The sequence below is a fragment of the Furipterus horrens genome, unplaced genomic scaffold, assembly GCF_987537825.1.
Source record: "Furipterus horrens unplaced genomic scaffold, mFurHor1.1.pri manual_scaffold_9, whole genome shotgun sequence".
NCBI lineage: Eukaryota > Metazoa > Chordata > Mammalia > Chiroptera > Furipteridae > Furipterus > Furipterus horrens.
The window spans coordinates 102,666,529-102,693,805 of record NW_028327179.1 but is presented as its reverse complement, the minus strand read 5'-3'; the positions used below and the strand labels follow the sequence as shown (position 1 = coordinate 102,693,805).

The following is a 27,277-nucleotide window of genomic DNA, read 5'->3' as shown; positions in this document are numbered from 1 at the left end:
GGATTCAGCAGAAGTGGAAGAACGTGAGGTCAAGCTGGGTGTCCTTGGCGAGGACCAGACGGGGAACCTTAGCTACAGGGCAGGACCTGGGGTCACGGCTCAGGCGAGAGGGGCCTTCCCTGTGAGTCACCCATACCTAGCCGCCGCCCCAGCCCCGCGCCGCCGCCAGGAGGCCCCCCGTGGTCTGACCTCGCTGCCACGCCGCTGGAGCGGCGGCTCTGCCCGGAGCGCGCACAGTGGTTGTGGCGGAGAAAGAGGGAGCAAGAGGAGGGAGGGAGGCGGGGCCGCGCCGCAGGGGACGCGCTCTGTGCTGGGAGGAGCGAGGCCGCTGCCACCAGGTCATGTCCCGGCCCCGGCGAAGCGACGCCCTACCGAGCGCGTGTGCGCACCACGCCGCAGGGCGGCCGCGCGGCCCTCAGTGGTGGCCCTTGGTCGCCTTCTTCTTCTTGGACTCCTCCCTGTGCTTCTGCTTCCTCCTCTTGCCGCCTTCTTTCGGCCCTAAGGAGACACGGCCTGTGAAACACGGGGCCGGGGGGCAGCCGCCCCCCACCCCACAGCCAACCGTGGCCCCACCAGCCCCACAGCACGGACGGTCACGCACCTTCACGCCGCACGGTGCGCACCTAGACGTCACACAGGCTGACCGTGTGCGAGGAAACGCCTGACCACGCTGCACAGGGCACCGTCCCCGCCTGGCCAAAGTGCAGCCCCGACACCCGGCACCCCCAGCTCTGCGGGACAGGCCCCACCAGTGAGGCCCCACCAGCCGCCTTCCATCCCAGGTGCGTCTCGTCACCGCGTGCTTGACGGAGCCCACGGACACAGACAGATGTGTGGCTCACCCCCGGGCCACGGTCTGGAGCCAGGACAGGTGCTCTGGCCCCAGCTCCGCAGGAATGGCCAAGAGCCGAGCAAGCTGGCGGGTGGGCATGTGGGGTGGCTCTGAGCGAGGACTCGGCGGGGGCCGAAGGGGGGTAAGAAAAGCCCCCAGGCCTGCTTACAGGTCACCAGCTGACATTCCCAGCCTCACCTCCAGTCCTGACCCTCCCGTCCACACCAGTGACTCAGCTCACAGAAGCAGTCACATGGGTCCCCAGAGCCCACCCCGTGATGTCTGCCCTCCCCGAGGACTCTGAGGACAAGCCCCGCTGCCACCGCACACAGGGAACCAGAGCTGCTAGGGAATGTGCGGTGTGTCCGCCACCGTATGGGTCACGGGGAACAGGCAGAATGGAGGTGGCACTGTGAGGGCAGGTGAGGGCCCGGGGCGCCCCAATCACAAGGGGTGGGGTCCTCTGCTCTTGGCGTTTCTAAATTAAGAGCTCAGGAAAGTGACCTTGGACAGAGTACAGGAATTTAATGAGAGATACCAGGCTGGGCATGTACACCCCCCGGCGTCTGGGACGCAAGACACAGTCGCCCCAGGAAGCCGGGCAGCAGCGGACACGGGGCCCCTCTGTAGAGATGGGATGTTTCTTCAAAGTCACGTAAGGAAACAGTCTGATGGGAGAGGGCCTCGCCCGATTCCAACAGAAAGACCCCAGACAGCACATGCCAGTTCAGGGAAGAAAGCTGCAGTCTGGGCCGCTGCAGACCCCGGGTGCGTGCAGGTCCCTGGGTGGGTGCTGACCGAGCACCGAGCTCTGTGGTGACCAATGGGATGGCTTCCGATTCGGGGACACACAGCCCCTCAGGCCCCCACCAGCAGCCCCCTGCTGCACAACCAGCCCCTGCCTGCTCTGCTGCCCACGTCTCTCCCCTTCAACTTCAACCAAACCAGCTCCAGCGAAGGCTGGACACATAGAAAACAGGCAGGAAGGCGCACCTTCCTGGTGCCAGGACATGAACTTGGAAGGAAACAGGGTCCCAGTGCAGCGGCTGGGACTCCCCGTGACACCCTTGTCCTGCCAGCAGCAGGGCACATGGGTCCGCGGTAACACAGAATTTGTATTTCCTTAAAATGTTCAGTATTGAAATAAAAAGAGAAATGCAGGCCCTCCGGTCCCCTGAACTCCCGACGAAAGATGCACTCGCCCCTTAGGCCTGCACGTGTCTGTCACACTGAGGGCCCCCCAGCTGAGCGGCCCCTTGAGGCCAACATTCAAGTCAGGGTCGGGACCCCGCCCAGCAGAAGCCTCCGTGAGCAGCCACTCAGCCCGTGGCAGAGAAGCAGACAAGCTAGTTAGTGTCCCTGGGAGACGAGCTCCCACGTCTCAGCGGTGCCAGCGTTAGTCTGCGAGCAGCGGGCAGGCGGCGGGGTCCCGGGAGGGTCCGGGCGTCAGAAATCGCAGAGGAGGAGTTAAGGGTCGGGTCCTCGATCACGTCCGGATTTTTCCACGGGGGGCGAGTTCTGACTCCCTCCCAACAGCCCCGCCGCAGGGAAGCGTGAAGGCCCGAAGGAGCCGCGCGCTCTCCAGGGCTTTCTTAATTAGACAGCTGGCTGGGTCCCGCACGCACGAGGACACACCCCTGCCGCTCGTGTCAGAGGTCAAGTGCAGGCCCTGGCCCCTGGGGCTCAGTGGGCCAGGCAATGTCCGCAAAGAGCAGAAGGTCGCGGGTTCGATTCCCAGTCATGGCGCAGGCCTGGTCGGGCGTGTGGTTCCCCTTTGGGGCTCCCGCCAGAGGCAACTGATAGGTGTTTCTTCCTCCCTCCCTCCCTCCCTCCCTCCCTTCCCCTCTCTAAAAATAAGTAAAATCGTAAAAGAAAGCAGAGGTTTTACAGGGATAGAACTGACGGCTACGGCACCGGAGGAAACCAAATGTCGGCAGCTGCTGCCCACACCGCTCACTCTCCGCCTGCGCCAGGCCCAGCGGCCCGGACCTCAAGCCGGGGCGGGGAGGGGTCACCCCCGACCCACCGACCTCCCAGGCCACTCCAGCCGCGTCCCGATGCCGAAACGCAGGAGCCGTGGACACGGGCACGTCTCACGGGAGCACAAGTCCAGCCCGAGGTCACCGCGCCCGGGCACTGCCCGCCACCCGCCCACGTCCAGTCTGAGCGCCTGGTGCACCTGCGTCCAGTGGCTGGCCAAGCGGCGGGAGCGCGATGCCTGACTTCTGGGGTAACCAAGTTCCTTAAACACGCTTCTTTTTAAGGAAAGGTGCCTGAGACGTGGGGTACGGCAGAAAGAGGGTCGTATGACCCATCCAGGCCACACGGGAGCTGCCCAAGGGCCACCTAAGTGGAGGGGAGGCCCAGACAAAGCGCCCGCGGCTGCATGCGAGTGTGTCAGACACGCCGGCCTCCATGGAGTGGATGCAGCTGCAGAGGGTCGTCCCGTCTGTAGGACGAGATCCGGGGACCAGGTCTCCCCGCTTGCGGGCGGCGACAGCGCAGAACCAAACTTCACTTTCCCTCCCCGTTCTCACCTCCCCGCCTCGGCTTCTTGAACCTTCCTTTGGGGCGGCTTTGTCGTCCCTAACAGAGAGCTGGCAGGGACTCCCTGCCCCCTGTAGGGAAGTCTCGCCTTTCACCCCCCGGTGACTTCACGGTCTTGAAGGTAACAACAAAACAGTTTGATGCCCACAACGTTCAGGAACGGTCGGGACGGGGCTCCGGTGTCCTGGGCTGCGGCCACGGACCCACAGCCACGGACCAGGACTGGGGAAGTGCAGGCTGCTCTACGAGAATTCACGCCACGGTCGTCACTGGTTGTCCCCACTGGACGTCGGGAGTCAGTAGAGACCCAGTGGTAGAAACTGACAAAAGCACGTGACTGCAGGGAAGAGTTACCGTCTCCTGCTTTTTCTGCCCATCCTGACCTTCCCGGGATTCTCCGGAAGGTGGCAAGTATCCCTCGCTCAACAGGTACCGCCTGGAAGCAGCGGCAGCAGCGGCCGTGCGCCGGCCAGCTGGCGGTCCAGTCCTTCGCGAGGCCGCTGCGTCCGGCTGAGACGCCGCCGGGCGACCGCACACCTCACTCCCGGCCCTGGCACGTGCCAACGCAGCCCGTAAAGCCACCACCAAATGGTGTTTGCTCAGGGAAATGGGGTCCCTCGCCCTGCCAGCCCCTGGCTCTCTCGGTTCCAGGAGGGGACAGTGAGTCCTGGGTGAACGGGTCTGGCCTGAACCCCACAGCCCGTCTGTCCCCCCGTTCCACAGCGGAGGCTCACGTCTCCGAGGGCCCACGCTGTGGCCGCAGCCCCAGGCCAATTCCTTCTGAGACACGCCTGTGCTGTGCCTGAGATGGACCAGAAGGGGCTTCAAGGGCCTGATTCCCAACAGGAAGTTCTGGGAGATGAACTTGCTACTGAGACGACCCTGCTGTGCCCTCGGTCCACAGAATCAACCTCACGGTGCCACCAGACCCGGAGGTCCGAGGGCAAACCCTGCCCTCCCATGCAGCGCCTGCGCTGGTGAACTCGGCGGCCCCCAGCACGGCCACACCCTCAGACCATCCAGAACCTTCCGTGGGGAACAGACTTCAAAGACCCCCCTGGGCCCGGCATCACGTCACCCGTCTGGAACCGGACGAGGGCGTATTTAACCGAGCACAAGTAAAGGCAGGAAGGGTAGAAGGAAGGGTGAGGCTCCAGCACCGAGACACGCCCAGCGCTCAGCGCAGCGAGGGGCCAGGGTGCAGTCCTGTCTGGGTCCCCTTGAAACTTATGAAAGGGGGCATTGAAGGTAAAAGCAGCGCCTGTCATCTGTGCCCAAGACAAGACACTTCATACCGTCACAGGAGGCTGGCACCCCGTTTTAATGGTGGGGGGGTTCCTGGGAGGCGCCCCCCCAGCCACGGGTTGGCTGACCTGCCCCGTCCACTCCTGCCCCACCCGTCAGGTCAGGACACAACAACAGAGCAGTGATTTCTGTCCGCGCTGGCCTTGGGCGGTAAGGGCCGGCTCCCCAGGGGGGCGCTCCGCCCGAGGTCCCCTCTGCGCACCTGCTGAGAGCGCGGAGGGGTCCCAGTGGCTGGAGGCCCGGTGGCGGCCTGGCTCGTCCTCGTCCTCACCGACGTAGGGAGGGGACGCGTGTGTGGGCAGCGGGACAGCCTTGTGCGACTTCAGCGGGCGGGCGCTGGAGCTGGCGGGTTGCGAAGGCAGCGCATGCTGGCCTCTGAGCCTGCACGCCTCCAGGAAGGCTTCCTCGTCGGCCACACCTGCAGGGACAGACGGAGACAGCAGTGAGCCGGGCGCCGCAGGAGGGGCCGCAAGGCTGCCACGACCACCCGTCCTCGGCGGCCATCACACTCGTCCCGGAGCCAGAGAAAGACGTCACCTCGTGTCGTCGGGTGCGCGGCTGGGCCTGAACATCCTGCAGCGGGGAAGGCAGCCGTGGGGAAGCCTCTCCGACCCCAAAGGCTCGGGAGACAGTTGAGAATGACTGTTGCAGTCGCTGCCAGAGCACCCATGAGGGACAAGCGCCCCATCAGTACCGACCCCGCGGTCCCCCTGGACAGAGGTCCTGGTTCTGGTCTCCTTCTTGGGCAAGATCTGAGAACCCACGCCCACAGGACACTGCCCTCCCACCGTGCCTTCAAACCAGCGTTGGGATGGACGTGCAGGCAGGCCTGTCCCCGTCCCCGCCCGTGCGCCCACACGCTCACGTGTTCCGAGCCATGACACACAGCCCGTCCCATCACACACCCTACGTGGGGCGGTCATCATTCCCAAAGCCCCGCTTCTACTGGTCCTTTCAAAACTAGTTTTGCACGTCAGGTGGACACTGGGAAGCAAGGAAGGAAGCATGGTCGTCCTCAGCGACGTCAAATCCCTCCTCAGGGCCTCCGACGCAGGCGCTCCCCTGCAAGTGTCCACCGAGGCGCAGCAGCAGGTCCCCACACACGGGCCGCCCCGCCCCCCGGCCCCCCAGCCAGCGACAACGGTTTGCTCTGGAGAACCTCCTGCAACAAAAAGCACTGAGGACTGGGACCCACCCGTCATTCACACACCGCTTGTCATGGCTGGGGACCAAGCACAGAGCCAGGAAGGGGTCAGGGGTGCCGTCACCACAGGACAGTGGGGCTGTGAGGTTGGCCCTGGGGGCTCAGGGCTGGCCCCGCAAAGTAGCGCTGGCCACAGGCACCGGAAAGGCCATGGTGGGAGGAGGGCACCCAAGCACAGAGCTGCTTTCTTGAGAAACCAAGGGGTTCAGGCAGCCCACGTTCTGGGGGTGGCCTGTCACAGGCTTTCCCAGTTCAGTGTCCAGGTCTGTTTCATAAAAGCCCTGGCCCGCACGGCACCGGCACAGCCCACGGGTCCCCCAGCCCGGCCCAGCGCTGCAGGGGGCCCCCGTGCGCCCCCAAGCCGCGCCTTCAGCCCCGCAGCAGTCACGGCCCGCTCGGCCAGAGGAACCGCAAACTGCTGGGGGCTGTTCCACTGAGCAGGTCTGCAGGCTGGGAGGCGCCCCGGGGCTCCTGCGCCCGTGGGCCTGGCCAACGGCACCGTCACCGTGTCACTGCTGAGCAGAACAGGACGAAGCCTCAGGGAGGGGCAGTGCATGCCCCGCTGCTCCATGAGGCCGGGGGCACTGCCTGCACCCAGAGCCAGCCCCCAGGGGCCAGGACACAGTCGCCTCTGGGGGCGCACCGGGCTTCTGGGCAGACAAATCGGAACCGCGTGTCCCAAACGCCCGAGTGGTGTGAGGAATGGCACCCCACTGCTCCCCACAGAGGCACAGGGTGTCCTGTCCGCACAGCACTCACATGTGCGGGAGGCACCAGGGCTGCCAGGCACTGGCTCCAGTGCAGAGGGCTCCCTACAGCCACGTGCGAGGCGCAACGTGGAGAGGGCCTGGGAGGGACATGGCGGCCATGTCCTTCCATCAGAGGCCAGTCGCTGCAGGAGAAACGTACACTAACCATTAACCAGGTCCCCGGTCCCGCCGTCGCCTGCGGGGAGACCGGGCAGCAGAGGGGGCGGCCGCCAGGGATGTCTCTGAAGGTGAGTCACGAGTTCCCTGAGCGTCGCCGGGCCACGCCCAGGGACTCCCTGGTCCGCCCGCCGCCCCATGATCCCTGTTGCTGACTCATCGGGATCTTCCAGCGCGGCAGCTGTTTGTGCGGGACGCCCCGGGCCAGACGTGGGGGTGGAGCTGGGGTGCGGTTCCCTGTCCCACTTACCTCACCAGCAGGAGCTCCACTGCGCAGCTGAGCTCGGGGCCCCGTCGGCCCTGCAGGCCTCCAGCCACAGACAACCCACTGTCCACAGCCCCCGCCCCCGAGCCCTGCAGGAGCAGCACAGCCCGTGTGCAGGCAGCAGAGGCGGGCGGTGTCCTCGGGGTCCCCAGGGTGCTGGCACCTGGAAACCAGCCATGTCTGTCCCTTTGCTCAGTCCCCGACTCCACAGGCCCAGGACGGGGCCCCAGAGCCTCTGTCGAGTCTGCTGTTGGGTTAGGAGACGGACCCTGCGATCCTGGCTTGATGTTTGGGGACGAAAGACGTGAACCCCACTGACAGACACTCTGTGCGTCCCCTCCCCAGTGACTGGGCAAGAGCCATTTTGGCTGTCCCTCTGGGTCCTGGACGCACTGACCAGAAGGGACAATCTCCCGGGAGCAAGCCCAGCCTTGGGGACAGACGGCAGCGACGCGAGGGCAGGCACAGAGGCGCCCCAGCCTAGCAGCGCTAGACCGGACGTGCTGCCCCACTGCGCGCGCGCAACCAGCCTTCTCACCTCCGCTCCCGGCACCCCACCCCCGCCCCCAGAAAGCCTTCCTTCCTTCCAAGCAGCCCTACTGCGCGCCCTGCTGGAGCATGTGGCTGAGCTGAGCGCGGGACTCAGCGTCTGGCCCCACCTTGAGCCACAGAAGTGGGGGGCCAGGGGCACTTACCACACAGCGCCCCTCTCCCCCGCGTGTCTGACTTACCTGCATGCTCCCCTGGCCGCACTGGGTCTGGAGCAGGGACTGGCAGTGACCCCACAAGGTTCCCTGTGTCACTCGAGCGTCTGAGCACCAGGAAGAAGTGCTGGAGGCGGGGAGTCACCGAACCACTTCCGTCCTCACCCCAAGCACCCACTGGACCCTGCAGTCGCCCCGACCCATGCAGCTGCTCCCACCCACTATGGGCACTTTCGGGGAGTTGAGGGTGTCCCACAAGAGGCAGCTGCCACCCCCAGAGCAACACTAACCCGTTCCACTTGGAGGAAAGAGGCCTTAATAAAAACCCCAACAACTCCCATCACTGTCGCTGCCCAAGGCCAAGGGCTACCCCCTCCCCAAACCAGCAGCCTGGGCCTGGCAGGGCCTGTGAGGCAGGCGGAAGGAAAGAAGGTGTGGACGGACCACCCCCACAGCCCCTGAGAGGTGCGGAAGAGCCCATGGGGAATGGGGTGCAGTGCTCCCCGCACTGCTCCTGGGACACCCTGAGAAGCTGGTCTTCCCGCCCAGCCCCCAGAGGTGGGGGATCTCCCCCCGCTGCCCACAGATGCCCCTCAGGCCTCGTCCAGCACTGGTGTGGCCGGAACAGCGACGGCTCTGCCTTCAGGCCCAGAGGCCATCTGTCCCCACAGCATGACTGGGCGTCCTCTGGGGTCCTCTGCCGCGCTCTGGCACCCAGCAAAGCGCCCACAAGGGCAGAAGGCCGCCTCCTTTCCAACCGCAGGCTCGGCCAAGTCCCCAGGGTCCAGCAAAGGGATGGAACGGGGACGGCAGGGAGGGGACGGGGAGGGCCAGGCCCAGTGTCCTCACCAGGGCTCAGGGCCCTGACCCGCCGGTGCCACACAGAAGCGCTCCCGCAGTGAGGACATGCGACTGCAGGGTCTCAGGGGAGCCGCTGAGACGCCTGCCCAAAGGGGGACGGCCGCTCAGAGCCAAGAAACGACCCCAGGAGAACGCCCCTCGCAGCAGCCCTCTGTCTGCGTGGGCAGTAGGCTCTGCAGACTGACCTCAGCTCCAAACGCACCCACGTTCCTCCAGCCCCACGCCCTCCACCGCCCACCGTCCGTCTGCCCCAGGGGAACGAGGCCCGGCACGTGCGACCCTGAGAGGGCGCCCCTGACACGTGAGAGGCCCGTGGCCGCGCCGTCGGCCTGCGGGAGTAGCACCCACCCCAACACGGACGACACCTACGTCTGCCAGCTGCTGCGCGGGCGCCACCGCTGCTCGGTCCCGCTCCTTCTGACGTGAGGACACCATTTACACGACTCAAGAGGGACCTGAACGGGCACCGGAGACAGAGCCAGCCTGGAACCGCGAGCACCCGAATCCCTAAAACCCACGGGGGTGGGGGTGGGGGGGCGTCCCACGCAAGGGTCCCAACAAGCAGCGCTGCAGCCGCACACTCGGCGGCCTGACGAGGCTGCTCCCACTGCGGGGGCCTCATGGAGACAGACGCGGGGCTTCTGAGAGGAGCGAGCCCCCCGTGATCGAAAACGGGCTCAGTGCACCTCGACGCCAAAGCCAGGAAGAGGGGCCGTCCCTGCTGGACTCCCCGAGCACCGAAGGCCACAGAGCAGAGCCCCGCAGGGCCCAGGCTCGGCCCCGTTCGCGGGAGAGTCTTTCTGCCCCAACAGCAAGCAAGGCTCAGCGACACCTGAAGTGTGGGAAGTGGGGGACCTACGGCTGCTGCCTGTCCCCCCGATCCCCGCCCCGCTGCGCCCAGGCCTCCCCACCGGGGGGCAGCCCAAGGCCACGCACCACCCAAGGGACAGGACGAGATCCTGGCCGCGAAGCCAGGTCTATGCCCGCGACGAGGAAGGAGGTGGGGATACGAGAGAAATACTCAACCCAGGATATCCAACTGCTTTTTCTCACGAGAAGCTCCTTCCTGTCAAGCTTACAACCTGCCTTTCCCACTGAACGCGGGGGACAGTGCGGACGCGTCCCCGGCCACCAGGAGGCCCCAGCGTCAGACTGCCCGTGGGCAGCTCAGCACAGCCCAGCCAGCATCAGCTGGGGGGGTGGGGGGGAAGGGCTCAGGCCCCTCCCAAAGAAAGTGGAAGAAAAGCCACCGAAGTAGTCAAGTGTGTTCCTAACAATCAATACACTGAACGGGGCTCCTACACAAAGGCTTTTCTGGGAAGAACAAAAGGACCCACATTTCCTGTAAGGAGCCCTGGAGCCCCCAAGCTCCCCTGCAGGCCGCCCGGGGGCCCGGCAGGTGCTCCCCGACTCTGCCCCCGCCCAGCCCCGCACCAGCAGCCTCACCACCAAGGACAGTGGCCTTACCAGGAAGTCAAGACTCTCAATTCTCAATCCACACGGTGCCTCCCGGGATGACTGAACACTCCACAGATTAAAACCAGTGGGCATGGCCTCCTGCACGAAACACGATGTGCCCCGGGCCAGGCCAGAGCGCACACAGCTCACCAAGAAGCTATGAGAGGAATGTTCCGGCAGCTGTCCCCAGGGCTCGGCCCCAAAGGCCAAGGTCTCACTCTCCCCGCAAATAGGGTCTAGACGCCTGGCTGGTAACACACTTCTACAGCGGAGGACGGTCCCCTTTCCCAAATATGTACAAGTTTGGCTGTGGCTGGTTCTTTCTCCTCTCGGGGGAGGAGGGTCAGCCCCACACTCACTCAGACCCCAAGCACCACCGCTGGAGAGTGGCAGGAAGGGCGGCGTGCGAGACACACAGGCACAGAACTGACTCTAACGCGTCTCCTGAGCCGGGGAGACGGGGCGATTCCAACAGGAGAGCGACTTTCTTCTAGTGACATCGTGGACACAGGACGTAGTGACAGGGCCGGAGGGAGCAAGCAGAGCATCTGGGGCGAGGGTGGACGCCACCCCACCACGGTGCCACCCACGGCCACTGGCAGCTGTAAGGGCCAGTCCAACCCCAGCGGGTGCAGCCCGCAGGCCGGGCACCCGCCAGCTCCGTTCTCGGTCAGGGCACAGGCCTCGGTTCCAAGGCCAGGTCTCCAACTGGGGACGTGCGAGAGGAACCGATCGATGTTTCTGTCCCTCTTTCTCTCTCCCTTCCCCTCTCTCTCTGAAAATAAATGCATCTTTAAAAAAAAAAAGACCTCTCTCGAAATGGAGAAAGTCATGACGGGAAACCACATGAGGGGAGACCCGGTGGAGGTGCCACCCACCCTGCAGGGCCGCAGAGCAGCGACCGTGCACCTAACAAGAGGCCTGTGGCTTCTCTCCCCAGTTACGGGCCACGTGACAAAGCAGCGAGCATCCCTGCAGAGGCTGCCCACTGGGCACTGCTGTCCCCACACGCCAGGCTGGCGCGGCCCCTGCCCCCTGCGCCCTCGCCCCTGCAGGCGAGGAAGGAGCGCGAGCGGAACAGGTGCTCCCTGAAGCAGAACCGGAGGGGCGGCCTCCAGAACCACTGACCCGGAGGCGGCCCAGTCACGGAGAACGCAGTCCCCTCGCAGGGGCCGAGGGCAGAGCACTGTGCACGCGGAGAACAGACGTCCGACTCCAGACCTCACCCCAGCCTCTGGCTGGCTCAGTACGTCACAGGGCAGCAGCCACGTTCGACCGAGACAGAAAAAGCCCAGCAGCTCACAACACGGACGTACCCGACCAGACGTTCACAGCTGTGTTTGGAATGGAAATAAAAAGCACAACTGACCTAAAAATCAACGAAAAGGAAGACTGCTTTTTAATTCGTACTCAGAAATAGCTTTAAATTCGCGTTTCTGAACAAAAGGATGCAGAGGGTCTGCAGAAGTCCAAGGAGCAAAGAGGAGAGAAAGCGTCACCGTGGGAACAAGACCTGTCCCGCCAGGCTGGCCAGAACCTGAGGGGCCCGCCGAGACAGAGCCTACTGACGACAGAGAGAGAGCCTGCACAAGCCGTCCTAACGGGCCACCGCAACCAGACGTGCCGCCCGCCCGCCGGGGCCACCCCCGCTCACCGCGCCCCCGCGCCTCCTGGGTTAGCACAGGTCGGGGAGCCGGCCCTGCCTGGAGGGTCCCTCTGCTCCAGGGCGCAGCGAGGGTAACGCCACTGCACCAACAACTGCTCTCAGCCCGTGGGGGCGCGAGGACAGGCGCCCGCCGCCCGTGCTAACACTGGGGCAGGAAAAAGGGGTAACGCAGGAAAGCCTGTGCAGCTCTCTGGCTGTAAAACCTCCGTCCCTGGGACATCAGCCCAAGCAGCCTCTTCACAGCTGGAGCTGCGGCCAAGTCTTAAAGAGCCAGCAGGTCCACAGCGCAGCCAGGAGCACAGGGAAGCGCGTCGTGGGGCGCAGGCCCGCGTCTCCCTGACCAGGTCCCGGGGGTGGCCAGCCAGCCTTTCTGTCAGATGGAAAACAGCAAACCTGAAGAAGGTCCAGGCATCTGCATGAAGCCTCCCGCCCAGCAGGGAGGCCGCTGGCCCAGTAATGGCGTAAGGGAGGGGTGGCCGTCTGGTGGCTCCGCGTCAGTGAGAGACCAGGTGTCACAGGCCTTTCCAAAGGCGCTCGGGGCCAAGACGGCACACGTGAGCTTGTTTGTTCCCCCAAGTTCAGTTGCCTCTGAATCCTTCCATTTGCCACGTTTTATTCGTACAGCTTCTACGAAATTCTAGAACAGTCTTATTTTCAGTAACACTCGCATTCCGTACAGATCGGACTGAACCGTGAGCTGCTGCCACGTGCTCTCCCCCCGCGACGAAGCCCGTGTCTGCAGGGAGACCCGTGGCAGCACCCGTCCTAACTGCCATCACCCTGCTGCTCAAAAGCAACGCCCACAGGTGGCCTCCTCAGCGCTCCCGGGCTGAAAGCTGCCACTCGCTCTCGGGAGTGTGCATGTCACAGCCTGGGGAAGATCCACGCCGTCCAGGGCACTGCCGCGCAGGCTGTGCAACACCCGGCGTGACCTGGGGAGCAGAACCGACCTGCGCAGCTGGCCCCCTCTGCACACCACGCTGAGTGGCGTGGTCACCCCTCTTAAACTCCCCGTGGGGCCCTTGGCGTGCAGGACGGACCGTCGGGAGCGCCTGAGGCCCAGGCACAGACTCACACGGACACAGGCGGCAGGCCCCGCTCGGGGAAGAATGCACCAAACACACCGCATTTATTTTCTTTTTTTTTTTTTTTAAAGCAAATAACAAAGACCCAATTTACCAGCTTTACTTTTCAACCTACGCTTAACATTACATATTTAAACAATGGTCAAAACATACTAAGTAGCCAGCATTCATGCACAACTACAAACATCCTCAATGTGTGATTAACCCAGAAATGTGTTACCACTGATGCAAGAACGTCTCCACTACCAAACACTGGAACGCACTGAGGGGCGCGCGGGGGCGCTGTCCTGCCAGCCACGGCCCCGCAGGCGGCTCGCACACAACGCGGCAGCAGGCCCGTGCCGGTGTTAGTGCACGAAGTCACAGCCACCGTGGGTTACGTTGAGTAAAAAAGCAAAGTGCATACAGAGATTTACAACAATTTCAGACAAAAACATGGTCCTATCATGTGGTCCCAACAATAAACTCAAAAGTCTATGACAAATGGCTCCGACGAGCTCTGTATAAATACTTTAGATTAAGTACAATTATACTGAAAGTCGAGTTCATTTGAAATCTTCAAAAAAATGTTCCTGTTAATCCTCAAACGGTGCTTGTGACCGCTAACATCTGTTACATGCGTGCGCCGAGTTACTTGTTATCCAAGCGTGGCCGCTGCTCCTTACCGTTTATCGTCAAGGACTTCAGCTGGCCGTCCTCCTCCACCTCCACCCTTTCCTGCCCGTTCTCGACAATCCTGGAGGGAAGAAATGCGTGTTTAAAACATATCTGACATACATATGTGAACATACATAACTTGGAGTAATGTAACTGCCACAGACATCCATGAAACCAGAGCGTGAGGCTGGAACGCAGCCGCAGCCGCTCTGTTCCTTACGGCACGTACACCTGCTCCGAGACCCGCTGTGCCCCCAGCACCCAGGGCTGGGCCTCAGACACGGGCAGACGCTGCCGCCCACACGGGAAAGCTGCTGCTATGAACGCTGCTCCCCTCTGACCCTGCCGACAGTGCCAGCAAAACGCAGCCCGCAGCTGAACGGGAAAATCGGCTCTACATGAGGATGAGCGCTAACACGTCACAGGAAACAACACCTGCGCCCTGGCCGGCGTGGCTCCACGGGGCAAGCACCGGCCTGCAACCCGAAAGCTCACCGGTTCGATTCCCGATCAGGATGTGAGCCTGGGTTACAGGTCAGGTCCCCAGCTGGGGGCGTGAGAGAGGCAGCCGGTCTATGTCTTTCTCTTCCTCCCTCCCTTCCCCTCTCGCTGAGAAATCAGTTAGTAAAATCTTTTAAATGAATAAATAAAAATTTACAAGGACAAGCTCTGCTCTGGAAAGGAAGATTCTCAGGTGCCAGGCTAACACACGACCGACACGTCACAGTCTGAGAGTGGGAAAGAGATGGGGCCCCACAGGTTGTCACATCTACTGATCAAAACGCGCAGCACGGGACACGACTGTACCTCTTTGTAGTGATTTTTCTGCCGTTAACCATTTTGGTGGAAGTTGACACGGATTTGAAGTTGCCCATCCCACTACCACCAAACGTCGTGGAAGAGAATGAAGTGAGGCCCCCGTGACCCAGGGGCCCGAAGGAAGTAAATCCTGTAGGAAGTAAAGGGAGAGAAAATCAGAGGCTCCTAGTAGCATGTCTGGCACTTAGTACAAACACCCCCGGGTTTCAGGATTCCACAGCAGACCCCTCACGTGGGCGCACGGCCAGCAGGAGCAGCAGTGCTGGGACAGGGGGGCGGGGGCGGAGGTGGGGGGGGGTCCCTCCCCCGAGTCCAGGGGCAGGAGGACAACAGCCCCTGCTCCCAGCCGCCTCCCCTCCGGCCTTCCACCTGCTGACCCCGTGGCCTTGCCCTACTTGTGGGGCCCACTGGGTGGCAAGCCTCACGGAGGGACTGGGGGTGCCGCATGCACCAGCATCTCCCAGGAACAGAGCAACCTCACCCCACAGCCAGCGGCAAAGCCCACCCACTTAGCCTCCCCCTGCAATAGGACCCAAGGGACGGAAGTCTGCATGACAACAAACGGAGTTGCAGTCTTGCGCTGCCCTTGCAATTACATGGCAGCCACACGCAACGTCAGCCCTGGGTGTGCACAGGCCGCCTGGCAGCAAACCCCTCAGACACTCAGACTGGCTTCCGTGTCCACGTGACAACCAACGCCCACAGCCCCTGCTCAGGGCTCAACCATCCAGGCTCCAATACTGTCTAGACCCAGTGGTGCCCAAAAGATGCAAAACCAGTATGTTGTTTTAAATTTTCTAATGGCCCCACGAAAAAAACTTTAAAAACTGGTAAAATTCATTTTAACACTATTTTACTTAATTCAGAACACCGAAAACACCATCACATACAACATGGAACACAGCTAGCATGCAGTCTCTCAAGTCTGTCTCTGCATCCAGGCAACCACCACCTTGGCCGCGCACTGGTGGGGACAGCCCGTGGCCTGGCCCCGCGGCGGCTTGTGCCAGGACAGGGCCACTGCCCGCGACAGCAAGGGCACGCGGGGAGCCTGGCGCCACAGGGCACTTAGCAAGTTCCCTTCCGGTAAGGACTTCGCTCCCCACGCTTCTGCTGGTTATTCTGACCAACCGTGCACTCCTCCACCTCAGACCTGAGCTATCGTCAGCACGACACATGGTAGGACAGCGTCTGTCTGCCAGAGACTGGACGTGGCGCTCGGCACCCAAGTCCGCTCAAAGGAGTCACTTTCCTGGGTGTTTCATGCGCGACAGCGTGCGGCAGCCTGGAGGACAGCTCTGCCAGTCCTCCCCACGGAGCGTGTCTGGCATGACTACGAGACCCCGAGAGACAGGATAAACGAGGGGAGCTTCCAGCACCGGGGGCTCCACCTAAGGGTGACACTGTCCCAGTGCTCACGCTGCGCCCTGGCCAGGGATCCCCAGCAACACACGTCCCTTGTGGCCACACAGGCCCGCCTGGCCTCTGTCAGCAGACGCTCCTGGGCCACGGCCTCCTATGCGTGTAACTGGCACGCAGGTGACACTCCAGGACTCATGAGTCTGTCTTGGTGGCTTATTTCGCAATCATTCCCCCAAACACATCACTCCTCTTAACCAGCCACTTCGTTCCTTAACAATAAGAGCAGGAATGGGTTTTCAGGTGTAATGACCTTGAGAAGGTTAGAAAAACAATACACGTCAGTGAGCACAGACTGGTGCACGTGAAAAACGCTGGCCTATCCCCAGGCTGCTCTGGGGAAGGAGCGCGCGTCCACCTGCCCAGAGGAGTGGGCGCTGTCCCCCTGCACGGCTGTGCGGGCACCAGAGGTGAGAGCTGGGGGTCTCATACCTGTATCAAAAGAAGAAAACCCTCCTCCAAATGATGGAAATCCACTGAAGGCAGAGAAGAACGAGCCTGCGCCGCGGCTCCTCCCACGCGAGCCCTGCCGAGTCCCAAAGAAGTCATCGAAGGGGTCTTCTGGAAGCAAGCAAAGGCACCGGTGAGGCCCTGCCCCATGGGAGCTGCAAGAGGGGGGTCCCCCGGGGCCCAGGAGGCCTGCGAGGGGCTGTCGGGCTGCTGGCCACCACAGGCGCCCCCCGCCCGCGGGACCCAACCCGAGCCTCGTGCACGGGGACAGAGAGCCGCCCTCGCAGCTGGGCTGCAGGTTCTGAGAGGCGCTGTCCCTGCCACCAAGGGCAGAGCCGGCACTGTCCACACACAGGCACCTGCAAACTCAGGCTCCATCAAGTCTGCGCTTTCTGCTCCAGCGCAATTCAGAAACGGAAACAAGGCGGGTTATTCGACCGTCACTCACTACACACGGGAGACCAGTAACTTCGGGCCTTGGGTGTAAGAACTCCTAACGTTTCTGTAAACGGGACAGCTCAAGAATACTTCTGAAAGGAGCCCCCGAAGTCAAACCTGAATCAACGCGACCTGCAGGCACGACGCTGTGCTTCCCCAGAAAACGGCTCCCACCAACAGGCGTCATGTCCCCACTGGGGACACCGCGCCCCTGAGCCGGAGGCAGACGGCCCAAGAGTTTGCTGTCATTTGGGCATCAATTACCAGTTACAAAACCATGAATCACACAAACTTTCTAAAAAATTTTACTTTTCTATGAAATTAATCAACGCCCTATTATTTTTCAGGAAAACAGGAATTCTGCAAGAAATACAACTTGGTGGACAGAGACAGAAATGCCTGCAGGGAAAGAGAAAATCCACCCATTGAGAGACCACAGGAGGCCGGCACTTCGGCAGCAGGGGCGGCAGCAGCCGGAGCAGGGCACCCCACGCTCTCCCCCCACCCCCAGCTGCTCTGCTACACCCCAGGCTGGGCAGCGCATGGCACTCCTGAACTGCAGAAGCCCGCCCGAGGGCCCAAGCCGCACACACCGGAGCCCCCATTCATTCCCTTTCCGTCCATGAGCCTGAGCCCAGAAAAACAACCTTCTCAGAGGGAACCCACAGGACAGCTGTGTGTCACCGCGCGGGTGTCCCTTCTGTCCCCAGCCGCCCCTTCCGGCCTTCACACCTACAGCCACAGAACAGCCTCCTCACTACCTCCCTCCCACGGGACCACAGCACACAGGACAGAGCAGCCAAGCCTGCGAGAGGAAGGACAGCTCTGGCCCAAGGCCACCGGCAGACAACACGCAGAACGGAGACAGCCCCAGCGGAGGCCAGCGCCGCCCCGTTACAGGACACAGGACAGCAGAGGCCTGGGCTGCACCGGGGCTCAGACGTGCCTGCTGGGGACAGCCACCACTCCTGCTCCCACAGCCCCACCTGCGGCCAGGACGAAGGACCCTCCCGAGAGACCGCACGCCCCTGCTCTGCGGGGAGGGTGGTGTCCAGGGATCCCAGAACCCACTGACAAGCAGCCAAGAGGCAGGTGCGCACCTCCCGCACAGGCCCGCCGGCTTCTCAGGTGAGAGGGAACCGGCTCCAGCGCCGGCTCCACGTGCCACGCATCCCGGGCCTGGGGATGCCGAGAACGCCCCACTGCCCCCACCCCGCCTACGAGACAAACAACTGGGGGTGCCCACAGGGCAGCTGCTCCCCTCACTCAGGACCACGGGCTTCACCAGCGCCGTGCGCCGTTCTCCTTGGCCCATGGGCCTCGCCCTGCCGTCCTCCACGTCCAACGTGGCGTGAGCCAGCGCCTTACGGCAGGCAGCACCATGCAGGGACGAGTCACTCCTGGGCTCAGCACCGCCCAGCAGGCTTCTTCCAAGAGCCTCCCCCGACCCCTTTCCAACACACTGCTCCAGAGCTGGACAGACGGCGGTCAGGGAGGCCACACTCCAGGCTGCGCTGTGGCCCAGATGCACCGCTGAGCCTGACCCCCGGGCTGGGGAGTGTGACCTCACTTAAAAAGCGGTGATGGGGGGACCCAGCCACGTCCCTAAGGCCCTGCAGGACGGGGAGTCTGCACAGAGACCCCAGACCGGAACGAGCCTGCAGACGCCCCTCTGCCCCCGAGGCCTGGAGGGGATGCTCCCACACAGCCATCGGCTCCGACGCTGACCTGGGGCTCCCAGCCTCCAGCACCGAGGTTCCGGCCCTGGGGAGGAACCCCGCCCACCCCGGTGTCCTCCATGGTGGCCCCACTGCGCTGCGTGTCGCCAAGGGCGGCTCCAGCCAGGGAGCAGCAGCGGAAACTCTGTGTCTCCAATACGCTCTCAGTGGCCAGGCGCTCCGGCGGCGGCGCCGTCACAGGAAGGCCAGCGGCCCCTCGCGCTCTGGCAGCTGTCCTCGCCCAGCAGCTCCTTGCCCTCCTCGCCGTCCCCCGGGCTGGCCTCGCCCTCCTCGCTGGACACGAACTCCAGCCCCTCGCTCGGGCGCTCGCCTGGTCCCAGCTCCGGCCCTTGCTGGGGTCCCCTCGCTGAAGCCCCCCGGCTCCTCAGAGGAGATGACCTCCAGCGCGGCGCTGCTGCCCGCACGCAGGGCGTCCCCCGCCGGCTCGGCCTCCTCAGACCCTGGGGGGCAAGGCGAGGCTCACTCCACCCCGCGCGGCCGCGCTCTCTCCAGCAGGCTTCCGTTCCCAGGGCCCATCAGACGCCGCCACCAAGAAGGACGACGGGCTGCAGTGGCCAGGCTCTCGGGGGGTGGGAGGGGGGGTTCCGAGCGTGGCCTCGGCTTTCCGAGGGGAGAATGCACGGGAACCGAGCTTCGGCTGCCCCGCCAGATCCCCGGTGTGTCCTGCGAGACCTGGCTGGGGGACAGCGCCGCGTCACTGAGCACCCTGCGCCAGTGAGCACCTGATGCGAGGGCCCTGGCTCGGGTCCGTGTCCCCGCCCCGCCGGCCAGCAAATGTCCTGGCAGCAGTCAGGCCGCACAGCCGGGCCCGCACTGGGTTCAGTCAGCCTCTGCCCACCCCGATGGGGGGTGCCTGCCGCCTACGAAGACCCCAGCCTGCGTCCTGTCGCACAGTGGGATGCACTCACAGCCCGGTCTCGGGACCAGAACTCCTGTCACCCCTCCGTTCCGTCTGGGAAGTCTTCAGTCACCTGGGGTTTTATGTTCTGACGAACAACAGCGTCGGCTCCAGTGTCATGTAACAGATTGAGAGCGACTTTTCTGGAAGCCAGAGCAGGTTGTGTGCAAGGTGGAGACCAGCCGACTACGTGCTGCTGGCAGTGGGCAGACGGGGGGCGTCAGGGGGATCCGGCGGCGCCCCGCGCACGCACCGCCAGCAGCCACGGCGTCCTGCCACACGGGCAATGGCTGGGGAGCGGCCCCTCCTCCTGCACGTACGTACCGACAGCCTGAGAACGGAAACTGCCCAGGACCCCTGCAAGGACGGATGGGAGAGGGTCACGGCCGCAGCGCACGGGACCAGGGCAGTGCCCGCATCCCCATGTGAGCACTGCCTCTTGGCAACAGGCCCACGTCCAGAGACGGCAGGACCAGCCGCAATGATGGGCCCTGAGGACACCAGGGAAGAGGCGCCCAGGCGTGCGGTACAGTCAGACGGCTGTGGTGACGGGTAGCGTCCTTGTCTGTCCCCACCCGCCGTCCTCGCTGCGGCCCCTCTACATAGCAGCTCAGCCTGGCCTGTCAAGACCGCTTCCCAAGAGAATACAGCCCAGCGACACTCACCACTGCGGGCCCCGCCCTCCCCTGTCCTTTAAGTCTTGTGACGTAAACTGTGCTCAACACGCCTCCAGTGAGAAGGCCCTTCCTCCTCCGCCGCCTCCACCCTGTGTGCCTGAGAACCCGCCCCCGAGGTGGCAGGAGGTCAGGCCCACCCCAACCCAGGATGTCACCTGGCACTGCCCTGCTCCCCAACACCACACACCTGGAGCCTGCTAAGGGCTATACTGAGACACAGGAAATTCCCAGGCGTGGCAGGTTAATTCCATTCACTTCCAGGAAGCCAGACCCACTTATGACAGACTTAGCGCAACGATTACGAATGACTCCAAAAGGAACACACCCTCCCTCGCAGAGCCAACACGATTCTGCTGAGCTCTCACGTTCATTTCTCAGCGGCAAGACTCACACATGCGCTAACACCAACCCCTCCCCCGTCAGCACCCGGGGGAGACAAGCGTCTCTGAACCCCCATCGGCCATGAGCACAGGGAGCCCCTAAGGAGGCCCAGCACCTCCACACGGCAGCCAGTCACAACTTTCAAGCTGAGGGGCGGGGTCCCCCGTCCCTGTGTGACCTGCAAACAGGGCTCTCCCACGTCCCTCCAAGGGCTTGCAGGTGGTGCTGTGCAGTCCCTGCCAGTGGGCTCCAGGAATGATGGGGTTCACCCAGGACATGCTCCCCGCCCCATGAGCCCAATGATGGAAATGGCGGTGGTAGCAGCGTCACCCCCGTCACCTGGCACACAGGCACCATAGCCATGACCGACTACCAGACGTCCCCACACCGCCTGCATCTTAGACACGCAAAGACATGGAGGTGACAGGGACTAGCCTCCTCCTCCCCCCGTGACGCAGCAGCAGCAGCGACACCAGGGCCTCCTCTGGAGTGTGGACGCTGCACTGCCTGGAGATGGCTCCCCCCCCAGACCACACTCAGCACCCCACGCACCGTGACACCACCACACACCACAGAGAAGAAAAGCCAGGGGGAGACCCAGCGTCCCCCCGACAGCACAGCTGTTGATGCTCTGGATTTTCATCAGAACCCACACGGCATCCTGACCACCGTCTGTCCACTGGAGGTGGCCGAAGGAAGTCACTTGGGACCACGCACAGTGCAAGGACACACAAACCTCCGTGACACTCACGTGCGAGGTGCAAACTCGGAAACACCTTCCAGGAGGAAGGGAGAGGAGCCGGAGCGCCCCTGCGCGTGAAGTGACAAGACACCAGGGACGGAACAGGAACGGGGACACCAAGCCCACCACAGCCCAATGAACTTACCAAAGAAGTCGAACAGAAACGGATCCCGTCCGCCAAAGAATTCCCTGAACACGTCCTCGGGGTTCCGGAATGTGAAGCCAAACTCGCTGAACGAGTTGTCGAAGTGAATGCCACCTGCGGGAGCAAAGCAGCCGTGTTCCCCGTTCCGTGGGAGGGGCACGCCGTCCCTGGTCTGCACAACGCTGACCGTCGGGACCGTAAAACAAGCCGTTCACAGACACGCAAAAGCACACCGTCCAGCCTCACCACCGAGGCAGTGATGGTAAGTTTTCCAGTGGACTCTGCGTCTAACCCTAAGGGTGCGGATCCGTGTGTACACACTCACAACGTAACTCCCCATCTAGCCTAACAGAAGGCTCCCGGGCGGCCTGGTGAGCGCCGTCCATCCATCCTTCCACTCCCGACTCACTCACTGAGGCCGGCCGCCCACAAGAGCCACCTTCACCCCCACAGCAAAAAGAAACTGACCACTACGTACCTCCACCTCCATTCAAGCCTTCTTTGCCGTATTTGTCATAGACGTCCCGCTTTTTAGCTGCAAATTGAAAAAGAAAAGCCAATAAAGACCGAGATCCTTTCCCGTCCAAGTCCAACAGACAAAGGCCTCCTAAGCTGCAAGCTGAAGACCAACGCAGGCGGGGGTGGGGGGGTGGAAAAGGGTATAGAGAACAGATGGCAGCAGAAAAAAGCACAATAAAAAATAAACTACTAAAATTTTAAAAAGGAAGACCAACGCAGTTCTCAACGCTCATAGTCAGTGGTAAGGAGCTGGGCCCACCGTCCTCTGAATGAAAAGGGGAAGAGGGAGCACCTAAATACATCCAAGTGTTATTAAGGACCAAACAGGGCTACAAACACTGAGCATTTTACTCTACTGCCCAGAGCCCACACGCTGCACCGAACCTCCATCACCAAGTCACAAAACCCCATCAGCCCCGGAAGTGGGGGGCAGGGTGTACGTGGATCGAGAGCCAGGAACAGCCAGCCGACCGCAGGCCGGGGCCTGCAGAGACGGCAGCCCCCCTGTGCGCACAGGCATGGCACCTCGTGCAGCGAGCGCGGGGCTGTGGGGAGCCCAGCACTGGGACCAGTCCTGGGGAGGACAGCACCTCCATGAAGGTGACGCCAGCCGCCCGGCACGCTCCATCAGAAAAGATCACACAAGAGACAGTGTCTCGATGGGAGTTCAAAGGCTTCCTTTCTGAATCTCCAGTCTGGGCTTAGTGCTCAGTTTCCCTGCTGCTCCTGCTCTAGGACACACACGAGTCTTGAGTCCTGGGCGGGCACTCGGACAAGAGCTCCCGTGTGGTCCCCGTCGGTCTGACTCAAAACCCCAACCGTCAGCTGATGACCTTGGAAGCCACGTTTAGTAAGCCCGCAGGCACCAGTGTTCACATGCTGTCGTAAGGAACAGAAGCGACTTGTGCAGTAAGATGCCCTTTATTTCCCTTCCAATAACGACGGGAGGTGCTCACAGATACCGCAAGGGTGCTCATGGGTCAGTGACTGTTCACGTGGGCGAAAATGGAGTTTGTCCCAGACCCCCCAGCACCTTTCAGCAGCGACCCTGACCTACGTGGACCCTGGAGCAGCACACTGCCCCCACCCCGACTCACACCAGGCCGTCCAGCACAGCCTCCCAAGAGCCGAGCACTAAAAACCTAGGCACCAGCCGAGCTTCGCGGATCAGACTTCCAACAGCACGAGCAGCTGTGCTCCAGGCTGCGCTCAGTGCCTCGTGCACGGGTGTGAGGCCGTCCTCTCGAGCAGGGAGGGACACAGGGCCGCGGACGGCCGCAGCCGCACGTCACACAGGTGCCCCACGCCACGCAGAGACCAGCACAGGCCCGCAGACTCGTCGCTCCCACGGGTCCCCAGACCAGGGTCCAGGCGGGCTGTCAGCGCCCAGAGAAGCCGCTGGACACCAGGGGACCCCAGCACGCCCGGCTGGGAGCACAGCCCCATCTTCTCACGGACAGGCAGATGCCTTCTGGGACAGCCTGGTCACCAACCCCCGCCCCCCCGCAAGGGTCCCGCCCCACAAGGGCCACTCACCATCTGACAGCACCTCGTAGGCCTCTGCCACCTGCTTGAACCTCCTCTCCGCCTCCTCTTTGTTGTCGGGGTTCTTGTCCGGGTGCCACTTCAGGGCCAGCTTCCGGTACCTTGGGAAGAGTAAGAGGGCGCCGATCACACCCCAGCCCAGAACCCAGCGGGCCCTGAAACACAGCGGGGCAAGAAATGGCTTCAGAGCTGCCAACTCGTGAGACTCACGCTGGTCCCGGTCATAAAAACCTCCGTGTCCTGGAACCAAATAAACAAGTCCTAAAATCCAGACCACAACGCACGCCGGCCTCTCAGGCAGGACGGTGTGGCGTGCCTGAGGGCCGGTGTGCGCGGCGCATGCTCCGAGAGCAGAAGGCAGCGTGGTCGCTGAGCAGGAAGAGGCGCCCACGGGCTGTCCCCACGTCCCCACATCTGCACCAGCAAATGTGGGCCGTCCGCACCGCAGTCAAGGGTTCCAGGCCTTCACAAAGCCGCCCCATTGTGGACTCAACAGCCTACGACCCAGGTCACTGCGTCCAAGGTGCCAACATAACAATCACACGGTTTTCAAATCCAGAAAAAGCCTCTTCTGAGGAGCTAAAAGTGAGCAGCCTGTTCTGAACGGGGGCCTGAAATGGGGAGAAACCTGCCCCTCCAGGTCCCCGGAACGCTGGGCAAGTGAGCGCAAGGCTGGGGCTCCCAGCCCCCACGGGGGCATCAGCAACCTCACACGACCCCCCGCGCCTGCCCAAGTGGCATCTGGACACCGAGGCCGCCCTCACACCCACTCTCCAGGCTCCCGGCCCTCCCTGAGGAAGCGCAGGCCACGCGGAGGGCTAAGAGGACAGGGACCTGTGCAAGCCTCGTGGGAGAGCCCTGAGGGGCCACCCGAGCGCAGTGTGCAAGCATCAGGCATGACCCCCGCATCAGAGCTGACTTCAGGCCCACCCCCAGTGCTTCAGCAGCGAGGTGGGAAGGCCACCACTCGGTGGGTCCGTGACGCAGACGAGGAGGGGAGGGGAGGGGAGGTGACACCCACCCCTTCAGTAGGCAGACAGAAGTTTTCCTGGTCTTTACTCACGTCCACAAAACAGACTGAGGAGACGCACCACCCACGGCTGCAATCCAGCACATTCAAAATAAACGCGCTGCCCTGGCAGGCGTGGCTCAGTGGACTGAGCGCGGGCCTGCAAACTGAAAGGTCGCTGGTGAGGGGCACAGGCCTGGGCTGTGGGCCAGGTCCCCACTGGGGGGGCGCACAAGAGGCAGCCGATGGGTGTTTCTCCTCTTTCTCCCTCCCTTCCCCTCTTTCTCAAAATGAATAAACAAAAATCTTTTCAAAATAAGTAAACAGCCCCGGGTGGTGCGGCTCAGTGGGCTGAGCGCCGGCCTGCAAACCAAAGGGCCGCTGGTGTGATTCCCAGTCTGGGCACACGCCTCGGCAGCAGGCCAGTCTCCAGCAAGGTCCCCACTGGGGCGTGCAAGAGGCAGCCACACACTGGTGTTTCTCTCCCTTTCTCCCTCCCTTCCCCTCTCTAAAAACAATTAATCAATTTTAAAAAATGAAATAAATAAATGGGGTTAGCACTGGCTGGGGGCTCGGGTGGACGGAGCACCATCCCATGAGCAGAGGGCTGCGGGTTCGATCCCCAGTCCAGGCACAAGTAGGCGGCAGTCAGTCAATGCTTCTCTCCCTCTCCCTTCCTCTCTCAAAAAGCAATGAAATAAAATGTCCTCGCATGAGGCTTAAAAAATAGGAAATGAAAACAGGCTAAACCAAGCCCGTCAGCACTTATTGCCCCGCGCGGCCCGCGATGGGGAAGCCTCTTCCTCCCTGGAGGTGCCGGTGCCCCAGCAGTGCCTCGAGCCTGCCTGGGACGCCGGCAGCCCCGCGCCCTCACTCACGGCCGTAAGAGACGAGGACACACCGACTCCCAAACCAGGAGAAAGTCATTAGTAACGAAGGGCAAATGTAATTAGAGGGTCTCTGAGAAGGGAGCTGACAGCACTGGCCTATCTACAAACCACAGAAGGGGCATTTAGATAACCGTGGTAGATTGTCACTCCAGAGTAACCAGTAATGGGGAAACGGGGAAGGAGGACAGGGGAGGGGGAGCTGATCCTCTCACTTTAGGGTGAGGAAGCTGATCAATTTCACTTTGCGGTGGCAATTTCAGGGTGGGGAAGCTGGGACTATAAAACCAGTTTCCTTTGTCTACTTGGCGCGCACGTTCTCCTGGCTGTGAGGGTGCGCCCGGCTCTGCAGACTCGTGAATAAAGGCCTTGCTTCACTGCTCAGGTCCTGTGTCCCAGTTTTTATTGTGAGCGTTTCTCACTGGCCACTGCGCAGGCAGGTTTCCTTCGTGGCCGAGTCCCGCGCACACAGGGCGTCTGTGCCCCGCCCTCTCCCTGGCTGAGCTGTGACGGGGTGAAGACGCCCCCCGGCTGGTGACAGTCCTACAGGCAGGACCTCACCCACCTGGTCCCGCTTCCTGGCCAAGGTGTGACACCAGGCCGCTTCAGGTAGGCCCAGGACAGCCTCGCGTGCTCCTAGTCTGAAACACCCTTCATTTCCACCTGCAGACGCACTAACGCCCAGTGGCGCAGACGCCCTAACGCCCAGTGGCACAGACGTCCTGTGGGTTCATGAGAAAGGGGATCCCGAAGCCGCTTTCCGGATCTTCCAGGCTCCCTCCCTCATCTTTGCGGACATGCCCGCTGGCCTCTCCTGCTGTCACCACTGGATGAACGAACAGATCAAGTTCCCTGGGCCGAGACACGGGCTGGGCACCGGCAGTGGGGCTTTAGGCACCCACACGCAGACGCAGTGGCACCCCACTCCGAGTGCCAAGCACCTCCACCTCCAAGCCCAAGGCCAGGGCTCTCTGGGACTGTCTCTCATCCCCAGGGGTGGGTGGTGACTTCCAGCAGAAACAGAACCCTCTGCCCCACAGCGAGAGACAGCAAGAACCAAGTGACCTCACCCCCAGGGCTGGGCCAGGTCTGAGAAGACAGAAGCTGATTTGTTAAGGGACAATTAAACTGGGCTGCGAACAAAGACTGGCCCACTGCAGTGAATGCCTTTCTTTCTCTTCTTTTTTGGAAGGGGTGGGTGGGTAAAGATCTTATTTATCTACTTTTGGAAAGAGGGGTTGGGAAGGGACAGAAAGAAACATCACTGTGAGAGACACAGTTGCCTCCCGCAATCCAGGCCTGTGCCCCAACCAGAAATCAAACTGCTGACCCTTAGGGCTGCGGACGGCGCCCAATCCACTGACCCCACCAGCCAGGCCCGAGGCACTGCCCTGGGCCCCAGGCCCCAGGCCCAGCCACACAGCCTCCTTGCGGCAAAACTCCAATACTTACGCCTTCTTAATGTCCTCGGCGGAGGCATGTCTCTGCACACCTAGCACTTCATAGTAATCCACCATGGTAACAGGCTGCGGGGATGCGTCCTGCAATGAGAAACACTTACTCAGTGACAACGGGCAAGGCTGGGGGCTGGGGGGGTGGCAGGGACGGCACACAAGATGGGGAGGTGACGTCCCTCCCCAAGGACCACTGGCTTGTCGGCAGCGATGACCAGGACTCGTCCCGAGACCCTTCCTGGTACAGAGAAGAAAAGCTCTGCAGAGCCTCAGCATAACCTAAACCAGTCATGTCCAACAGCTCCCGTCTCACGGCAATCACTGAGATTCTGCAGCACCCCCTTTTTATTCATTCACAGTGGAAGGCTGCTGTGTCGGAGCTAAGGGGGAAGAGGTCCGGGCCGACTCAAGAGTGCAGCCCTGCATGTTTTCTCATCCTTAAGGCGCGCCGGGTGACAATCGCCGGGCTGAACTAAATAAAAGAGGTGACTCAGGCAGAGACGGGTGCCGCCTGAGCAGCAGCTGACAGGCCCCTGGTGAGCACCCCGCTTCCCTGCCATCGCCGTGCTCAGGAGCTCCAGTTACCGCGTTCCGTCAGGGTGTCTCTGTGCCAGGCACTGGGCGGTGTCTCTGTGCCAGGCACTG

At 62.4% G+C, this 27,277-nt stretch overlaps 1 protein-coding gene across 3 annotated transcripts; it reads right to left on the bottom strand.

Annotated features, from left to right (window-relative positions):
* Positions 1–26,739, bottom strand: DNAJB6 (DnaJ heat shock protein family (Hsp40) member B6). 3 transcript variants are annotated; one of them, XM_090287739.1, is made up of 9 exons: positions 26,631–26,738; positions 23,274–23,383; positions 21,697–21,753; positions 21,219–21,332; positions 16,181–16,309; positions 14,318–14,459; positions 13,519–13,589; positions 4,887–5,102; positions 1–498 (listed from the first exon to the last, which is right to left on the bottom strand). In XM_090287739.1, exons 1-9 carry the CDS (start codon positions 26,693–26,695, stop codon positions 416–418), a joined length of 987 nt encoding a protein of 328 aa, XP_090143865.1. In that variant the 5' UTR covers positions 26,696–26,738; the 3' UTR covers positions 1–415. The 3 variants fall into 3 exon arrangements, with proteins under 3 accessions (XP_090143865.1, XP_090143866.1, XP_090143864.1); XM_090287740.1 differs by having other exon boundaries at positions 16,181–16,306; XM_090287738.1 differs by lacking the exon at positions 1–498 and having other exon boundaries at positions 4,672–5,102; positions 26,631–26,739.
* Between the last annotated feature and the right edge of the window lie 538 nt (positions 26,740–27,277).

What these genes read in the sequence shown, in the direction of transcription:
- DNAJB6 (XM_090287738.1), bottom strand. Translation starts at nt 26,695, where the DNA reads ATGGTGGATTACTATGAAGTGCTAGGTGTGCAGAGACATGCCTCCGCC. An exon ending in GTTTCTGTTCGACTTCTTTG is followed by an intron (nt 16,310 to 21,218) that starts GTAAGTTCATTG and finishes GCTTGCTTCCAG; the next exon opens with AAGACCCCTTCGATGACTTC. An exon ending in GTTTTCTTCTTTTGATACAG is followed by an intron (nt 14,460 to 16,180) that starts GTATGAGACCCC and finishes TACTTCCTACAG; the next exon opens with GATTTACTTCCTTCGGGCCC.